The 17,953-nt window shown below is 39.0% G+C and overlaps 3 protein-coding genes across 3 annotated transcripts; 1 reads left to right on the top strand and 2 right to left on the bottom strand.

Annotated features, from left to right (window-relative positions):
- Window positions 1-2,264: 2,264 nt before the first annotated feature.
- On the bottom strand, window positions 2,265-6,255 carry wdr83os (WD repeat domain 83 opposite strand). The gene is made up of 4 exons (XM_085458446.1): window positions 6,036-6,255; window positions 5,443-5,548; window positions 4,283-4,380; window positions 2,265-2,659 (listed from the first exon to the last, which is right to left on the bottom strand). The coding sequence occupies exons 1-4, from the start codon at window positions 6,233-6,235 to the stop codon at window positions 2,593-2,595; spliced, it is 471 nt and encodes a 156-aa protein (XP_085314572.1). The 5' UTR covers window positions 6,236-6,255; the 3' UTR covers window positions 2,265-2,592.
- Window positions 6,256-6,310: 55 nt separating this feature from the next.
- On the top strand, window positions 6,311-11,279 carry wdr83 (WD repeat domain containing 83). The gene is made up of 10 exons (XM_085458444.1): window positions 6,311-6,436; window positions 7,101-7,213; window positions 7,453-7,573; window positions 7,677-7,782; window positions 7,944-7,992; window positions 8,200-8,326; window positions 8,475-8,542; window positions 8,665-8,773; window positions 9,227-9,341; window positions 10,332-11,279. Exons 2-10 carry the CDS (start codon window positions 7,111-7,113, stop codon window positions 10,485-10,487), a joined length of 954 nt encoding a protein of 317 aa, XP_085314570.1. The 5' UTR covers window positions 6,311-6,436; window positions 7,101-7,110; the 3' UTR covers window positions 10,488-11,279.
- A 100-nt stretch (window positions 11,280-11,379) lies between these two features.
- On the bottom strand, window positions 11,380-12,622 carry LOC146707120 (persephin). The gene is made up of 2 exons (XM_085458445.1): window positions 12,544-12,622; window positions 11,380-12,422 (listed from the first exon to the last, which is right to left on the bottom strand). Exons 1-2 carry the CDS (start codon window positions 12,620-12,622, stop codon window positions 11,956-11,958), a joined length of 546 nt encoding a protein of 181 aa, XP_085314571.1. The 3' UTR covers window positions 11,380-11,955.
- Between the last annotated feature and the right edge of the window lie 5,331 nt (window positions 12,623-17,953).

Genomic DNA, 17,953 nt, shown 5'->3' with positions numbered 1-17,953 from the left:
TGTTGTCAGTACAAACAATGTCAGTAAGAAACATAGTGTTAAACAGCTCTATATAGCATTATTATCAGTTTGAGATTCAGATAAATCTACGGACATAGATGGAGAGGTCAAAGGTCAGTTGTGACATGATATTTTAAATCTTTATATGGTACTTTTATATGTTGACACACCACACAAGAATCTACATTCTGAATTATAAGGCTGTTTGTCCATTTTTGACCAATAAATCATCAAAATCTTAATGAATTGTTAACATGACCTGACTCCACAGCCCTACAAAGCTTGATCAGAATTCCTTCAAAAGATTTCAAGCTATGATATTTACAGATAGAATGACATGGAAGCAAATGCTGTCAAGAACATAACCAAGGTAACAAACGAACACATATATATTCTCCTGCATATATATGCAGGAGAATACCTTTGGGTTGTCTGCCTTATTAATAGTAATGTGATAGGTCTTGAGAGGCTCGGGGGAGTTTTTTTCCAGTTTATGAAGGACTGATTAGAATTTTATGGTCCAATAGTTCAAAAATCAAGATCACTTTCACCACCTTCAGAAAATATATTTTTGGCAATAATTTAAAAAATGAATGCAGCCTTAATACCATTACCACATTTTTTGGTAATTGTTCAACACCATACCTCATAAAGAGAATTGTGAGCATACTTCTTTGGTCACACACGTCTGTACGTGTATATTACATAAGACTTGGGTGCAAATGCATTTGCTGGTGGGAGGAATATAACTGTTCCATGAATTCCAGTTTTTAATATAATTGTATGAGTGCTAAAATGTAGTAATCTACCTTACTATTTTCAGTTTCATTTTTATTTGTCCTATGTAAGTTAACATTGGGTCAACATTATAATGAAATGTGTATGACAAGACAAAACAAGTCACTCAGCATCTAAAAATGTCACCAGATAAATAGCAATGTAAGTTTAAAAACCATGAAAAAAGCATAGAAAAATAAAATTTTAAAAAGTCCTTATGTGTTGGGTGACTATGATACTTGATAATGCTGTGGGCCTCACGCTCACTCGGCTGGAGATAAATGCCCGTAATGGCTACATCACTTGCCAGTGATGTTGTCTGCCACCTGCACCACTCTGCAGTGATTTCTGACTGTTGGCAAATCAACTCCCATACCAACCTGTCACACAGGCCTTCAACAGGCTCTCGATAGTGCTCCTGTAGAAGGTTGAGGAAATATTGGGGGTTCATACCAAACTTCCTAAGCCTCCTTAGAAAGTTTAAACAACGACATGCTTTTCTGACCACAGTGTCTGTAAAGGTTCCAGGAGAGACCCCTGGTAGTGTTCATGTCAAGGAACTTGAAGTTGCTGACCCTTTCAACCTTAACACCTCTGATGTTTGGAAGCAATTTCAGAGCAATGATGGTGATGAATGCAGAGCTGTAATCAGTGAAGAGCATTCTTATATACGTATTCCCCTTGTTCAGATGGGTGAGCACAGTGTATATTGCCAACACGATGGCATGGTTGATGGGTCTGTTTTTTTGGTAAGGCAAATTGAAGAGGGTCCAACATGTCAGGGATGGAAGAGCAGACATGTTCTTCGTGTTGTCTGGTGCAGGATGGTAGTCCTTAAGACATGAATCCACCGGTTTCTTGGAGACAGGAGTGATGGTGGATTCCTTGAAGTATCTGGGGACCAACAACAGCTTAAGGATGGGTTTTAGAACTTATTGATGATGGTTAGACTTTTGGTTAAGAGGGCTGAGAGTTCAGAAAGGCATGCAAACAAACACTTGTGTACCTGACAAGTTTAAAGCAGATGCGGTTAGCAGTTGTGGAAAGGGTGAGAGACATGCAGATCCAAGAATGTTGACTCTGTTCAGACAGATTTAGTTTTGGGTGAAGCGTTTGTATCTCCCACTGGAAACTCTACATCCAAACGTACAGAATTAACTTTCTGGGATTTGCATACCTGGTTAATTAAGCACGCATCAAAACACTGACATACAGTAACATCCAAGTATTCGCAGGAGGATTCAGTAGGACTTAGTGTAATTCACTATGATGGTGAAGCTTTGTGGAATAAACCAAACTGTAAATAGGGGAGAGATTAACTTGATAGGAGGTGTCAAAGTCTGTTATTTATTTTGTGACCTGTCAAATGTACCCGAGCGTCACAAAAATGAGATGTTAAAATATTTATTTAAGGCCAAGTAAACAATTTAAATGTCATATAAGCAAATCCTTAACACTTTTCCTCCAGAGTAATAAAAGCCAGCAGATCCTTTTAAAACCGTACAACTTTATTGACAACATCAGTTCATGAACAAGCAAAAGACTTAGAAAAGGTTATAAACAGAAAAAACAGAGAAACCAAGATATTTACCAACCCAAGATATAACAGAAGTCCAAGATATTTTATCTTTCTATCTTGACGTAGAGCTGTCCTTGCTGTCTACCTCTCCTGCTCGTCTGTTTTCTCTCTATTACATTATGCTCTTCTTCGTCTCTGTTTATGCTCATAGATGGCCGGGGGATTCAGTCAGATGTGCCGTCACCCACTCCTGCATCCACAATTAACTTCTGCTCTCTCCTGAGATTGGCCCTTGGTTACCATGGCGGTGACATTGGCTGTGGGTTCTGGAGGTAGGACATCACAACTGCTGAGATGGACAGCCTGAAGACAGCACAGAAAATGGGCTCAAACCATCATGAAAACTGTGAAATTTGGGTTTTTAAAGGCATGTTAAAATTTTGCTTTGTAGCACCTTTTTCTGCAAAGGGGAGCTCTTTAAAATGACTCATTGTTACACTGCTTACAAAACAAAAACACACTCCTTGTTGCTTTTAATTGTATTATTTTGCTGAATACTTTGGGTATTATGAAATACTGCAGTTGAGCACAGCTAAGAGTAGAATTTGTGCCTGAACCTTTTGAAGCTTCTATGGCATAAATTCACCCACAAACGTGGGACCATTTTCATCTGATAACCTCAATGTCATATTTGCTCTCCACTGTCCATTTATCCTGCATAGCCACTTTCCGTTGTTTAATAACACAAGGATACCAGTGTCCTAAATTTGGCCTTGAACCAGCTTCTACACACACAAGGCTGGTGCCTTTAACTCGTCGTCCGACATTATTTGCCGAGCCAAACATTTTGCATTACTAATCTTTGAGTGCATTAGGTTCATTTTTAATACGACGTCATTCAGACAATGGACAAGGTTTTCCTCATTGCAAATCTGTCTGTGAAGCCTGGACAGGTGCCCTACTGTAGTGCTCTTTTATAGGCAAACATACCACCTAGAGGGGTCTGTGACGGCTGCACTTACAGCCACACAGTGGTAATACCCACCATGTTAGTGTAGAGGCTTATTAGTAACATTGCATTCACATTTCTTTCTTTAAATATAGGAATTAATTTACAGGACAATAAATAACTGGTTTTGGTTTAGAGTTAATTCACATATCCACATAACACTGCATTCTAAAATAAGTGCGCACATTTTAGTTTACACTGTTATGTATGATTAACTTTTTGTTTTCTGAGTTACCTTAGTTGCAGCTGTTCCAGTCCCTTGATTAAGGAGCCAAGAGGTGGAAAAGGGGCGGAGCGAGCTTTAAAGGAAGACTACAAATTGGTTCACGCCATAACTCAGGACCAGGGGGGGGATTGGAGTTCATTATGTTTGGTTTTGTTAGGTTTTGTGTGTTTTTACCCCTTCTCCTGTTTTTGTGGGCTGATCAGCCACTATTTAAGTTTCCCCTTTGTCTCGTTAAGTTAGGTCAGTTTGTTTGAGTTATCAGTTGTGTTGTCAACTTTGAGTAGAGTTTTGTTATTTTGACCTCTTTTATGGGCCCAAGATTTTGATTCTTTTTGCATGAGTTAACCAATTACGTTTTTTGGGTTAAATAAAAAAAATCATTTTTTTGGACTTTAACCTGTGCCTAAGTTTCCTTCACTGCTCAGTCCATCACAGGTCACACATTTAAAAGCTTTTGGACATTAAAGCTGGCTTGTCTGGACTTGCAGTTGCAGCAAGACAATAGGTCTAAACTCCAATTTCAAAAATGCAAAATCCTCTCCTATAATCTAAACATTTGTTCATTTTACTTGCCATTATAACTAAGAACTAACAAAAATAGTTTAAGTTTGTTCCAGTTCGAGCCAAAAAATTTTACTTTTATATCAAATGCCTTCAACATCGATAAATATTAAACAATCTACGAAGGACTGCCACACATGCATTGCGTAGTGTGTTTATAGTGCATCCACAGATGGGATGGTACACTCACATGAAGCTGCTCATCATCTGTTTGGTGTCTTCTGAGCTTCGGGAGTTTGCAAAGCTGATGAACGAGCAGTAGACTGCAATCCATGCGCACCACTTAAGCTGAAACACAAACACATGAGTCAGCTTTAGACTGTCTTTATGTTCTGACGAGCTTATTAGCTTTTTCACCTTTTTAAAAAAAAAAAAGGTGAAAAAGTTGCAAGGCTGAAATCTGCTAAAGAAATAGAGGGGCATCTAACAGCACAGCTCCTAAATTGCTCTTAACTGGTACATGAAGTACATGAGGAACAATTATGTGGTCTGGAAGTGCTCGTATCACAGAAAGCATACAGAGATGCTTAACACAGCATAACCCGTGTGGGGGTTATGCTGTGTTGAGCATCTGTTATCCCATTTGGACAGAGGTCCAAATAGGATAACAGCATTCCAGGAAAAATCTAGTCTGAAGCCAAGGGTGGTCCTGAAATCTGTTTTCAAACAAGCCTCTAAATCACTAAATCCTTAGTTACAGTATTGAGTAGAGAATGGAACAGAAAGAACATGAATCACATGGGCTCAAAATAAGACCACAGGTTTTATATACTGAGGAGCTGGAAGAGAGTAAGGTGTGTTTAATGCCTGCTCCAACTGATTCAGAAAGCTGCATTCTCACACAGGGATCCTTTGAGTAATGTGTACAAAAGTTCAGAGCTTAAGTGCAAATGTGAAAACAGCAAGAGAGTACATTTTTAGGTGTTGCCACTGTTTGTACACCATCTTTAAAAACACCAAATGCAATAATTCCCAGCATTTGCCTAAAATTTAAGATGCTCTTTCTAAAATTTTTGACTTGAATCAAAAATGAGTAAAAATGACCCGTTGGTGATTGAAAGAAAGTCAGTTATAAAAATGTTCTCCTTGGACCTTGAATGAATGACTTCAGCTCTATCGTCTTTTTCCCCCCCCACTCATCGTGTCCTTTGTGGTCACGTCAATAGCTGCTGTTCATCCTTTCATCTAAAAAGGCAGGTTTACTTTTAATCTTCTAAATGGAATGAATGGGACTAAGGTCTATCCTTCCTGGGCAACACATGTTTATGTGGACACACAAACATGCAGAGAACAAAGGAGATGGAAGTCAGAGTTTTGGTGTGAGGAGGGCTGTGTGTGTGTGTAGGTCACCTTGAGCATAAGTCCACACATGCTGAAGATCATGCCGAGCAGGTTCATGTAGTCAGGCGTGGGGTCCTCCAGTGTCGGGTTGGTCTCTGTGCTGGGAGGTTTGTACCTGTCACAACACAAACGTATTTTAACCAAAGACAACTAAAAGGGAAACTTACTGTTTCTTGGTCACTGTTAAAATCTCTGGTCTTAAGTTTATATAAATAAACACACATTTTACAAGTTATTGCCTAATTTATTGGTACTGGTTGTTTTTGATTTGCAGCTGTTAACATTTTCCCTACAACAACCTCTTAGTTAACCATTGTACATCTTTATGAAAACTGCTACTGACTGACAGCTAACTCAAAAGAGACCCATTGACAATCACAATGGTAAATAACGGTTAAACCAAAATGGGAACAGGTTGGGTTAGTCACGACGATTTTGTGTCATGGAAAAAATTAAACAACCAAGAGCAGTATATATTAAGTCCTACAGCTAATTCGCCCAGTTAATCCTTTCAGGCTTCACTCATTATAAATGATATAGGTTAGCTAGCTGTTAGCTCTATTCTATAACGTAGAAACTTGTTTACTGATTTAAACGCCCACCTTAAGATTTTATTTTGCCTCCTCGGGTCTGCCATATTGTTGGATGACATAGTATGTTTCAAGGTGTTCCTACTGTAAGCAAATGAAAATAAGTTTAAACACCGAAAACCGACAGACAGCTGACCAGCCACTTCAGGAAAAGCGTCGACAGAGAGAGTCGTTTCCGGTGTATTTAACAATAAAAGCTTAACCCAATCCATAGGCCAATATCAAAGCGGTAAATGCTATTTGAGCTTTTATTTTGACGGGAATAAGTGTTCCCATGATGCATTGCGTGTCTGTGCTACAAACATGGAAGAAATGATTTAAAGGAGCCGGTTGTAGCTACAAACTGAGCAGAAACGTTGCTTTTAATCAAGAATGCAAACATGACACGTCCCTGAAACTGTGTCTTAGTAAAAGTAAGTGAGCGAAATAAGTTACATAGAAGTAAATAAAATTGACTGCTTTTAGTCAAGAGGTCTTTTAAGTCATTCATGGAATAAGGAGAAATTGACAAAATGTATCCGTGATGTAACTTAAATAGTTTAAATACTTCTGTTGGTATGTAGTGCTTTTGTGAAAGCTAATAAAAAAACCTGTCCTTTCTGTATGAATATCATATACTCCGTAATATCATACTCGTAACCAGCTTAAATTTTTGTAGCCGTGTAAACCTCTTGTCTTAAATCTACAGCACACTACTACTTTCAGAAGAATTTAACAGTTTGGGATCGCCACAGCATGTCCTTCATATCATCAGTTTGTCTTCTCTGTGGTCTTCGTCTTTTCCCTCACACGTGGCACCTCCACATCCTTTGTTCAATACTATGGTCTAAACCACCTCAGCTTTGGCTCTTTGACTTTGTCTCCAAACTGCTCGACCTGAGCTGTCTCTCTGATCTAATCTAATTCTAATCTCCCCCAGTGTTGCAGTGCCACTACTACTCTTTGCATCATCACCATAACACCCGCCTCTCTCCCATTCATACACATGTATTCTGTCTTGCTTCTGACTTTCATTTTAGAAGGAGATGTTAATGTGGGTAGCTAAAATGTTTGTGTGTATGTGTGTGTTTTAAACAGAGGTTAAGTGATGGCATTTCCTCAGCCCAGACCTCAGGCTCCTCAAATTCCTCAACATCTTCTCAGGACCATAGACTGTCAGCAAGGAGCTGTCAGGGCTGTTCGCTTCAACAGTAAGAAAAAGCCCCACCAAAATTATCTGTTCAGTCTGTTCAGCTGCTGGCTGAACAGACTGAACAGACTCAATTGCTAAATCTGGTTGTAATGTATATATGCATAATAAAATATTACAAGTTCAGGTCAACTCAATAAAATATGTTCTTTATTTCATTAGTTCAAAGTATGTAAGCTCTATTCCTCAGTTCTGAGTTATCCACTTATATCAGCTTGTCTCTGTGCCATGTCTTTTAAGTTGATGGGAACTACCTGCTGTCTTGTGGCAGTGACAAGTCTTTAAAACTGTGGAGTACGAGCCGAGGCACCTTGTTGAAGACGTACAGTGGTCATGGATATGAGGTTTTGGATGCAGATGGGTGAGAGAATTACCATTGGGTTGTCCACAGGGTTTTAGTCTCAGGAATATAGGATCAGAAGTAATATAAATGAATGACCTTTTCTCGTTGGCTCTTTGCACAGGTCCTATGACAACAGCCAGATTTGCTCATGTAGCTCAGATAAGACGGTGATTCTGTGGGACGTTGCCACTGGCCAGGTCACACGCAAACTCAGGGGTCATGCCGGGGTGGGTCCTTCTCTTTTTAGCTCTGTTTCACTTTGGGCATCGTGGTATTTCATTTGAAAAACATCTGCATGTTTTCATGGCGGCTGCACTGTTGTTTGTGCCTGTGTACTTGTTTTATGTAATATTTACTGTATGTCTCCTTTTCAAATTTTCCTTTGCAGAAAGTTAACTGCGTGCAGTTTAATGAGGAGGCAACAGTCATATTGTCTGGTGAGTCATAATGACATTAAATTATTTATGGAATGTGGATGTTTTAACCGGTGTCTGCTTTATGTCAAAGTCAGTTATCTGTAAATTCTCAAAGTTTCCATGCTTTAATGGAACTCTTTTTAGTATTTCTCGTATTTGCCTAGCAAATGTGTAAACTATTACATTTGTATTTACTGCATTTCATTTTTATGTATTCTCGTCATTCAGGGTCCATAGACGGGACGGTTCGGTGCTGGGACACCAGATCCAGAAGATATGAGCCAATCCAGGTTCTAGACGAAGCTCGGGACGGCATCAGCAGCCTCAAGGTGGCACAACACGAGCTGCTCACCGGGTCAGCACTTCAGACATAGTTGAAAAAAAAAAAACAACCTGCATGTTAAAAGTTTCACAATTTAAAAACAGAGATTTGATTCGTTTATTCAACTGTTTTGTTCATTTTTGCTATGGCAGCTTATAATAATAATGATCTTGTGTTTTAGGTCGGTGGACGGCAGAGTAAGGCGCTACGACCTGAGAATGGGACAGCTACATGTTGACTTCATCAGCAGTTAGTAATCTAACTCTAAAGTTTAATCTCAGCAGATATTACTGTTTTAAACTGATTTTTGTAGCAAAACAGTTTCACTGAAAATATAAAACCACTGAAGTGTTTTTATCCTTGCGTTCCAGGTCCTATTACCTGTGTGTGTTTCAGTCAAGATGGTCAGTGCACCCTGAGCTCCAGCTTGGATTCAACACTCAGACTTCTAGACAAGAGCACCGGTGAAATGCTGGGAGAGTGAGTGCTGATTGTTTTCACTTAGAGTGTGATGTGCTGCCACTATGGCTTCATAAAGTAAAAGCAATACAAGAAGTATTGTTTTTTTGTTACCTTTTTGTTACTAACTGAAATCTGAAAACTTGTTCCCTGACAAGCTGACTGGTTGCAATATTTTCTTTGCAACAAGTTTCGCTCAGCAGCAGCCAGGAACCACCCATCAGCTTGTCAGAGAACATACATTTGTCCCTCGCGACCGTTGGTTGTGCTCTTGAATAATGTCCGAATGACATCACTCGAGATACCTCAACATTTAACATAACCTCAGGTCCAAATGACATAAAATGAAATTTAGAAATTTACCACAGAGCGCAGTTAAATTATAGTGAATCATTACAAGATTCTAAATGGTACGGTTTACTGATGTAAATACGTTTTTTAACTCGTGTTTTTATCATATACTTGTTTTTATAGGTATACCGGACACAAGATGAAGGGCTACAAATTGGATTGCTGCCTGTCCAGTAAAGACACGCACGTCCTGAGCTGCTCAGAGGACGGACACGTTTACTGTTGGGACCTGGTGGAGGTAACTATGAATTTGATTTTCAAAGGGTACTTAAAGGGCCTCTGCAGAAAACAACTGTTATTAAATGAAGTGAACAACATCTGTATTCTGTCAGTCACTTTTGCATCAATGTGGTTTTACATCTGTAATCATTTGTTAGTATCACAGTTAGGTGTAGTAACCAGGGAAGATAATCAAGTAGCATTTCCAGACACATGTATCATTTTATAAATGATATCTTAAGCAGGCAAGATCCAGAGTGTAAACTAGCTTTGCTACACAAATCTAGTGATGGTTAGCTTATAGCATTAGCTGATGAATTGAATTTCAAAATAGCCCGCTAAGTTACCAGATCAGCTCTGTGAGTTTAAAGGCTCAAAAACAATATTTTTTTAGCTGGTATACTAACTTTTTACTGGAAAAAGACTGCGTAGAGGTGGATTTAATATGCACAACTAGCCTTGCTAATCCTGACTGTGCATTTCCACTGATGGTTAAGTTCCCACTTGGTCATTCAAGTGTCTTATTTTAGCCTTACTGCTAATGCAGATATATTTTGGGATTATAAATTTAGCAGCAGGCTGGCTAATCTCAGCTAATTTGCTAATCTGATTGCCACCAAAATCTTGCCCACTTTTGGAAATGAGAGCACAGGGATGGATTGAAGCACTGAAGTACTGAATAAGAAACACATCTTTTGGATTTTCACAGAAAATGATGGCAACCAATGGTCTGAAAATGTCGTCTTCAGAAACGTCTAATACATGAAAAACATTGCATGTCTTGTTCAAATAATAGGTGAAATGCAAGAGTTAGTCAGAACCACAGTGGGTGGAAATAGAGCGTTCTCAGTGCAAACCCCCAGCAGATCATTATCATGTAGAACCTGTGTGATTTTTTGTGACAAAATAATGAATAGTGGAGGTTATTTGTCAAACCCACACAAAAATTCTTTACTAAAAGCATACAGTCTAGCATCCAAACTAACATTTTTGCTTGTTTTACTTTCAGGGGTCTTTGTCGTTGAAGCTGCCGGTGGGGAAAGCAGTTGTCCAGTCCCTGTCCTTCCACCCTACAGAGACCCGTCTCCTCACAGCTATGGAGGGGCGTGTCCAAGTGTGGGGCGCAGAGCAAGAGGAGATGGAGGAGGATGTGATAGCCACGTAGAGGGTGAAAACAAGAACCTGCTGTCTGTACATACAGTCTATCTTACGGACCTTAGAGAAGCGCACAAACCTGTTCCTCCCACAGCCAGATGTTGTGCCTGGAAACACTGGATTTGGTGCTGGAGTTATCACTATAGTGTTTGTTATGTGAGTCTTACCAGGAGAACCTGTTCTCTGGCATACTAATCAAATGGGATTAGGTGTGCACCCAGTGATAATGGACATGCCTGAGAAACCAAGCTTTTTATCAGAGCTAAATAGAAATGTTCCTCCATTTAATTTTATTTCTGTGTTCCACTCAAAAATAAATAAAGTGAAAAAGGTTCAGCTTGAATAAAATCTTAAAAAGAAACTGTTTAATTCTTAAAAAGTTCCAAGTATTAGAGTTGTTTTTGTTTGAAGCTGAGTTACATCAGTAAACTAAATTCTTAATTTGTAATCAGTCTGACGAGAAGACAAGTGAATCCTTAACAAACCAGCCAACTCATATAGAGGCAAAAAGTAAAGAAAGAAAAATACTTGGCTTTGGTTCACAGACATAAACATTGTGATTGTGAATCCACTTCAAATCCACAAGTTAAACAGACAAGCTTGCAAAATGAGTGATTTTTGTATTTGTGCCATTCTTTTTTATATATATAAAATCCTTCAATAATAAACATTGTGTAAATTACACAAACACATTTACTGCATGTGTCTTTTTCAACTAAGAAAACTCCCATAAATACAGATGTGGTCAGCAAGAGTTTATTTTTATCAGAGATTGTGGACATCGTAGATTTGCAATGTAATTTGTAATTGTAAAATAAATATAATGAGAATGACAAAAAAGTATCAAATAAATAAATAACTTATCTTACATACATACATTTTATCTTACATACAAAAAACTGTCCACTGCAATCCGCAGTGATTGTCGAACCACTGGGCGTGTCTACGCAGCTTTGTACATGTCAGTTCTGTTATTCAACCCCAACATCGCACCAAAGAGTTTAAATAAATACATATGAGTGTATTTACAAAATGGTCACGTTGTTGTTGAAGAATTGCGTTGACACGTAAGCTTAGTTTACCCTTTTAGATCAGAAAATATTTACAACAAAAATCAGTTAGCAATAATAAAATAGTAAAGCTTTCATTAAAAGACAAAAAACGATCAATGCACTTTTGAACAGATAACTTCTAATGCCCCATAAACACATATTATTAGCGGACATGCCATTAAAACTGAGTCAATGAGAACAGCAACTGCAATCAAACATTTAAGTAGTTTTGATATTTTCACCCAGAAGTCATAAAGAAAACAGCTTATTTTCAGCTTATTGAGTTTCTCATTTCATAAGAACTGATTTCCGCTTCATTAACTGCACACCACGAAAGAACAAAAGTTCATTCATTTACAGAGATTACAAGAGAAGGTTCGCCAAGTTCATGTCCCCCTTTTACAGTACCCGTTTACTCTCAGCCATCTAGCCCACGCAGCTGCAGCCGGCAGCTGACAGCTTTTCCACCTTGTGCCATCGGTGCGAGTTATCAAGAAAGGCCACGTCCTCGTGGTGGGTGGGCCTGCAGCACGGTGCATTGTGCCACAGCTCCCCGAGCACTGGGCTGGGGAGAAGTCCAGTGAGCAGCAGGTTGGTGAGGGTGAGGTCGTGGTTGGAGCGCACACGGGGACACGTGCCGCTGCAATACTTGAATAAAATAGTCTCATCTGAGTCGTAGCCCAGCCCCAGGTCCCGAACCTGCAGCAGGATGGAGTGGAGGCCGCACTGGGAGTCCAGAGCTGAGCGGCGTGATCGAACTGGGATCGGTACGATGGGATTCAAAGATGGTCCGACTCCAGAAGCTTCCATGTGGCTGTTTTCCACAGCTGAATAACTGCTCCTTTTGTCCTCATCTGGAGAAATGTGTGCAGATGCTGTCTGTCGTTTCAGATCTGGAAAAGACAAAGTCATTTATACAACTGATAAACCCACTTACAACTATATTTACTTTCATTTTCACATTCTCAAAGCGAAAAGTCATCGGTTCCAACCGTCACTTGAGTCTTCACTTACCAATCAGCGATCTCAGCAAGTGGCCTTGTCCCCTCTCGACGCAGAAAAGAATCACCACAAACTTCAACAGGGACCTCATCTCTATGTTCTGGTCTTCGTTTTTCGCTGTCGATCAAAGTGGGGTGGGTTTGTATGTCTGCGAGTGATGCCTAAGATGCAGACGAGTCGCGACCTCCAATATATAGCCCCAGGAGATAAGGGGGGGTGAAGGGATGAGGCAAGGAGGTGTAGCGGGGAGACAGACACTAACCCGTTACTTGCCAACAGACTATCCTACTCACCTGAGCCTGACAGGGAGCGTAGGAGGGCAGGCGGGCGCTTGACCCAGAATTTGTCCTGTTGGGATTATCTAATTGATGTAAATCACTGGTTTATTGTTGAGATTCTCCCAGATGTTTTTCCAGAGGATGCTGGCCCCTAGCAATATGGATTCCCAAAGGCTCAGGGCTTCTTAAAAGCTCCTCAGTGGTGGACAGTGATGTCACTTTGGTAATGCTGAGAGGTATGTGCGACTGTGTGAATCAGTAGATATGCAGACAAGCAAATAGTCAAACATTCATAGATAGTAATTTATCCAAACATAAATACAGGGAATAACCAATGGAGGAAATGCATGAGAAGTGTTACGGGCTGAGAAATAAAAAAGACCTACTGAGTCATTGTGGAATGTCTCATATTTGGGCCCTCTTATGTTCTGCTTCTTGATTAAATGCAAGAGACGTGAAAATGTGAAACACATTAAGAATAACAAGAGGAGGCTATAATTAGAACATAACAGGGCTGCTTCAACAGACATTCCACATTGGGTGACTTCTCTTGAGCTGGTCTGTAAATTGAGGGATTTCACCAGCAATGTGTGGCTGACAAGTGGAATATGTAGAATGTGGATTATGTAACAGTTATAGGGCCCAAACAGGCAGTGCTATTGGAATTTCACGTTTTCATCAAAGTTCGTGTTTGGGGGCAGTTTCTGCCAGCCGCATGCAGGGCGAACGCCCGATTGGTCCTTATTTAGCAAATGATCTTTATCATTCTGAAGATATGCAATCAGCTCAAATTCATTTGTAAGTTACCAAACTTTGTGCATTTATTTTGGCCTTTCTCTGTGCTTCCCACTAAAGATATTCTGCTTGGGACATCCATTATTAGAGATGGACTGAGGTGATGTGGAAAGCCTGTGCTCTAACGCTTCAAAATTCCTTTCGGAAAGTATATATATCATATTCTCTGGGCTAAAGCAAATTTAGCGAATTTAATGAACCCTAAAAAAATGTATCTAAATACAATGATTATTTACATACAGTACAGTATATAGGAGTATGTTTAGATGTGCCACTTTGAAGTTGCCTTGTTCAGTCCTGCATTTTTGAGTCCTCATTATCTCAAAAATCCAGCACTGAAAAACAAATAGTAAATAAACTGGTTCTTATACAGCACTTTTTACTCTACCTGAGGACTCAAAGCACTTTATACATCTTGCCTCATTTACACCCACTCATACAAGCACCTTCTGCTATGCTTTTAAGTGCTTTCTATCTATTATTCATAGACTTTGATACTCGAATGGATGCATTGGAGATAACTTGGGGATTGGATATGTTGTAGTTTCACTGCAAACCTAGTATCCGTGACATAGAGTAACAGAGACAGGCGTTGTTAATTTGGATGTTTTCTCCTAATTCTGCAAATTTTTTGACTAAACTTTGAAGGGTCATATCACCTTTTGGGATAAGTGGCTGGTCTAAACAGCAACATCTTATAAAAAGGTCTCCTTTTTATGACACAAGGCTCATATTGTATCCAAATCGTTTTCTAATATGAACATGGTCATATTTTATACACTTGGTAAATGTTTAATATGAGATTAAGAGAGTTAATGCCATGAAAATCCCAAATGAATGACAACATTATATTCAAAATATTGAACATGCACTACGGAAGTTGTGAGCATTCAGAAATGCTCTGAAAAATATAAGGCGAAGAAAAAGGCCTGTAAGTTTTCATTGCACGGCAGTAAAAATGTGCACAGACCCAATGCACTAAAGTTATTGTGAGCAGGTCAGGAGGAAACATTTTAAGTGCTTTTACACAGAATTAGCAGACGAGGAGTTTACATAATGTCCTTGTGATTTTATTACTTCCCGCAGGACAGTCTGTACTCTCTGTTTTTATGTGAGCGTTTAAATGTTTAAAAACGGAATTAAACCAAATCTAGTTTAAATGTGGCGACTTCTACCTATAGAGAAATTAAACGAGAAGAAGACAAAATGATTAGTGGTAAACTTGTAACAGTCAGTTCAGGAGGAGCAAAAAATATGATATTATTTTATATTATATATTATTACATTTGCCTGAGTCTTCGATGAATAGACAAGGCTTTTACCATTAAAGAGCTTATTTAAAAATATACTCATTTTTCATTCAATCGAGAAATTTACTCAGGCTTCAAAGCCTGATCCTTGAAAGAATTATTGAAATTCCTGGCAATAATTTTTGTGGGCCATTATTAGTTCAAGACTTACGGATGAGTCTTCAGTAATTCATATCAACAGTGGTATAATAGATGAGAACTGGTGCTGTTTAATGCAGTAATAAATACACTTAAAATCTCTTTGGACACACTCATTTTGTCCAAAGGATTGAAGCCAGACCTCTAATATTAAGAAGACTCAGTAAAACTAATGTTCTTTCTGGTGATTGCTGTGTTGTAATTCTTGCTATCAGCACAGCACGATTTGCACGTCTTATCTTTTGTAATTCTTTAGCTCTTATTCTTTATGTGTTTTGGTATGTGGAATTTAAATTTAAACATGAAAATGTCTGCAAAGTTCAGAAACTGGATTTGGGCATTAAAATGAATTCCTGATCTGGAGAAGAGAGTGTATGACCAACAATCACTGAACTGATGTGGATAAATCAACAGGCTCGCTCACATCTGACACCAGGAGTCTTATTTGTACGCAGACCCTCTCCCCCTCATTATGACCATATTTGTCACACGTGGTAAGTGATGTTCCACTTTTTAGTTACATAATAACACTTGCTGCTTCCATCTTCTGATGAAAACCATTGAATGCGATTGAAAAACAAACAATTTCTTTTAAAACCAAAGGTGAAAGGTTAAATCTTTCTCATATGACTAAATTGCCATATGGATTCAGGACTTGGAACAGGACCAGTCAAGTAGAGAAAAACACCACAATACCACAGCTAGACACCACTTAAATGTGTCCAGCCATTCTTGCTTATCTTTTTTGGTCTTATTGTAAATGTATATGTAGCCTGGACAAAACTTTCAGTTGGCTGTCCTCAGAATATTAAGACCTTTATTACAGAAAGCTTCCATTTCCCAGCTATTTGCATAGAAAACCAGAAAACAAAAGGGCAAAGGACCCAACACATTCCTTCCACTTCTTAAAGAGACAGGAAGAGACAGGGAAAGGGGAGAAGGTGGTGGGAGAAATACAGTGGAGCAAGAGCAATCCTTTTGGATTACAGGGTGACGAGCCCGTCTGGAATTCCACTGTTGTCAAAAGACAGGAATGGAAAGAACGTGGCATCAGTTTCTGTAAATGAACAAAAACAGAAAAGATAGAAATCTGATGCTATTTATCAGACATCATCAAGCACACTGACTGATATTGTTCTAAAGTTAGAAACCCAGCATTTAAAGCAGTATCAAAACCTGTATGTCAAAATAAAACAAAGTAGGTTGATATCACTGTAAGTACTGTGCTTTTTTATATATATATATATAATTTTGTGGATCCAATTGCTGATGTTTACACATGGTTTCTAATTTAGAAAAATTTCAAAAGAAATGAGTCAATGTCTCTAGCTGTTTTTAATGCACCACAGAGAACCAATGACCTGATGTAGAGCAGAGGTGCTTGAAACATCTCTTTCTTATTTGGTTGAATAAAACGGAGCCCTGCACTGTGCAAACTGTTACGCCCCACTTAAAAACGAAGGCAAACCTTGAATAGTTTTTTTCTTTTTTGTTTGCTTGTTTTCATCCCACTGCAAACACCTCTTGCCATTAAGGTCTTTTTCTACTTTGTAGGCAGGCTCTATGGAGTCCTGGAAAACTGAGTACACTTACTGCTTACATAGGAAATAAGATGGTAAGTCATGTGCTGATAATCACATTTACTCGATTAAATGATCTTCAGCAGTGTTAGCAGTTTTTGTCCGTTTGCTGTCCTGGAGCATTCAGGTGCGTTCTAACACAATGCCACAATATTCTCAGGAGTGGACGCCCCAGCAAATTCACCCCAAGATGTGCAATATCCGAAGAAACTGCAAAATAAACCCCAAGAGCTTCATCTCAGTTCATGAAGGTTCATGAGAGTACAATTAGAACAAGACTGAACAAGTATGCCTTATTCAGACAAATCCTTTTTAAAATGAATATGTCAGCATAGCTTTGTTTTGGAGAGTTTCATCTGAACTAACTAAAAGACTTCTTGAACAATGTCCTTTGGACAGACGAGGCCAAAATGAAGATGTCTGGAGATAATGCACATTCCCACGTTTGGTGAAAACCAAACACAACAGATCAGCACAAACACCTCATACAAACTGTCAGCACAGTGGCATGGTCAGTTGGGTTTATTTTGCAGACACAGGACCTGGGAACCTTGCACTCATCGAGTCAACCATGAACTCCTCTGTATGCCAGAGTATTGTAGAATCAAATGTAAGGCCATCTGTATGACAGGTAAAACTTGGTCAAGTTGTCATTGTCCTGCATGCAGCATGACAACAATCCTAAACACAGGAAATCTACAATCTACATCTTTCCAATAAGCCATGGCCACTGGTCATGTACTGGTGGCCTCTTCAAATCCAAAAACAATGCTTGCCTGTATTTTTCTATTTTCTTTAGACTGGCCTAATTTTGCAGAGGCCACATTACAGCTTCTTTGACTTCTAGGTTTTTAATAAACTGTCTGGTTCCTGGCCTACTTTTACATTTGCAAAGCATTGTAAATCCTTAAAGTGAAAATCACTGCCCTCCATAACACTTTGCCTCTGCATTCCTACATGCTGAGCACCTTGTTTTTTGTATCTTGTGAAGCACATGCATACAATCAAAGATATATTTCCTTTAGAGTGTACTGCTTCCTTAGTGTCTGTCCATTCAACAATGAGGAAAATTATCCTACCTGGGTAAGGAGAGGCATTAAACATTTGATTGTGATACTCCTACCTCCTTCACTAAGCAAGTGCAGTGGACCTAAAGTCTTCTTCCTGTCATATATTCTACATTTTCTCCTAATGACACTTGAAATTGCTGTTACCTGTTAATTTTATATGCAAGTCGGCTTTTAGAAAAACTAGAACAAGTCAAATTGTGAGAAATTGTCTCAGTATGTGGGAAAATGTTGTACAGTCCAACACGAAGAAA

The sequence above is a fragment of the Copadichromis virginalis genome, linkage group LG6 (genome assembly GCF_057382275.1).
Source record: "Copadichromis virginalis isolate Kocher_CV1m ecotype Utaka linkage group LG6, C_Virginalis_male_GT1.1, whole genome shotgun sequence".
In the NCBI taxonomy this organism is placed as follows: domain Eukaryota; kingdom Metazoa; phylum Chordata; class Actinopteri; order Cichliformes; family Cichlidae; genus Copadichromis; species Copadichromis virginalis.
The sequence above is the reverse complement of the archived record's forward strand: the minus strand, read 5'-3'. Positions and strand labels throughout refer to the sequence as shown.

Coding starts and splice junctions, on each gene's coding strand:
- wdr83 (XM_085458444.1), top strand. CDS start 7,111: ATGGCATTTCCTCAGCCCAGACCTCAGGCTCCTCAAATTCCTCAACAT. Junction 7,993..8,199: donor GGCAACAGTCATATTGTCTG/GTGAGTCATAAT, acceptor CTCGTCATTCAG/GGTCCATAGACGGGACGGTT. Junction 8,327..8,474: donor CAACACGAGCTGCTCACCGG/GTCAGCACTTCA, acceptor CTTGTGTTTTAG/GTCGGTGGACGGCAGAGTAA.
- wdr83os (XM_085458446.1), bottom strand. CDS start 6,235: ATGGATTGGGTTAAGCTTTTATTGTTAAATACACCGGAAACGACTCTC. Junction 4,381..5,442: donor TGTGTGGACTTATGCTCAAG/GTGACCTACACA, acceptor TTTGTGTTTCAG/CTTAAGTGGTGCGCATGGAT. Junction 2,660..4,282: donor CAGATGATGAGCAGCTTCAT/GTGAGTGTACCA, acceptor TGCTGTCTTCAG/GCTGTCCATCTCAGCAGTTG.
- LOC146707120 (XM_085458445.1), bottom strand. CDS start 12,622: ATGAGGTCCCTGTTGAAGTTTGTGGTGATTCTTTTCTGCGTCGAGAGG. Junction 12,423..12,543: donor CTTGCTGAGATCGCTGATTG/GTAAGTGAAGAC, acceptor TGTCTTTTCCAG/ATCTGAAACGACAGACAGCA.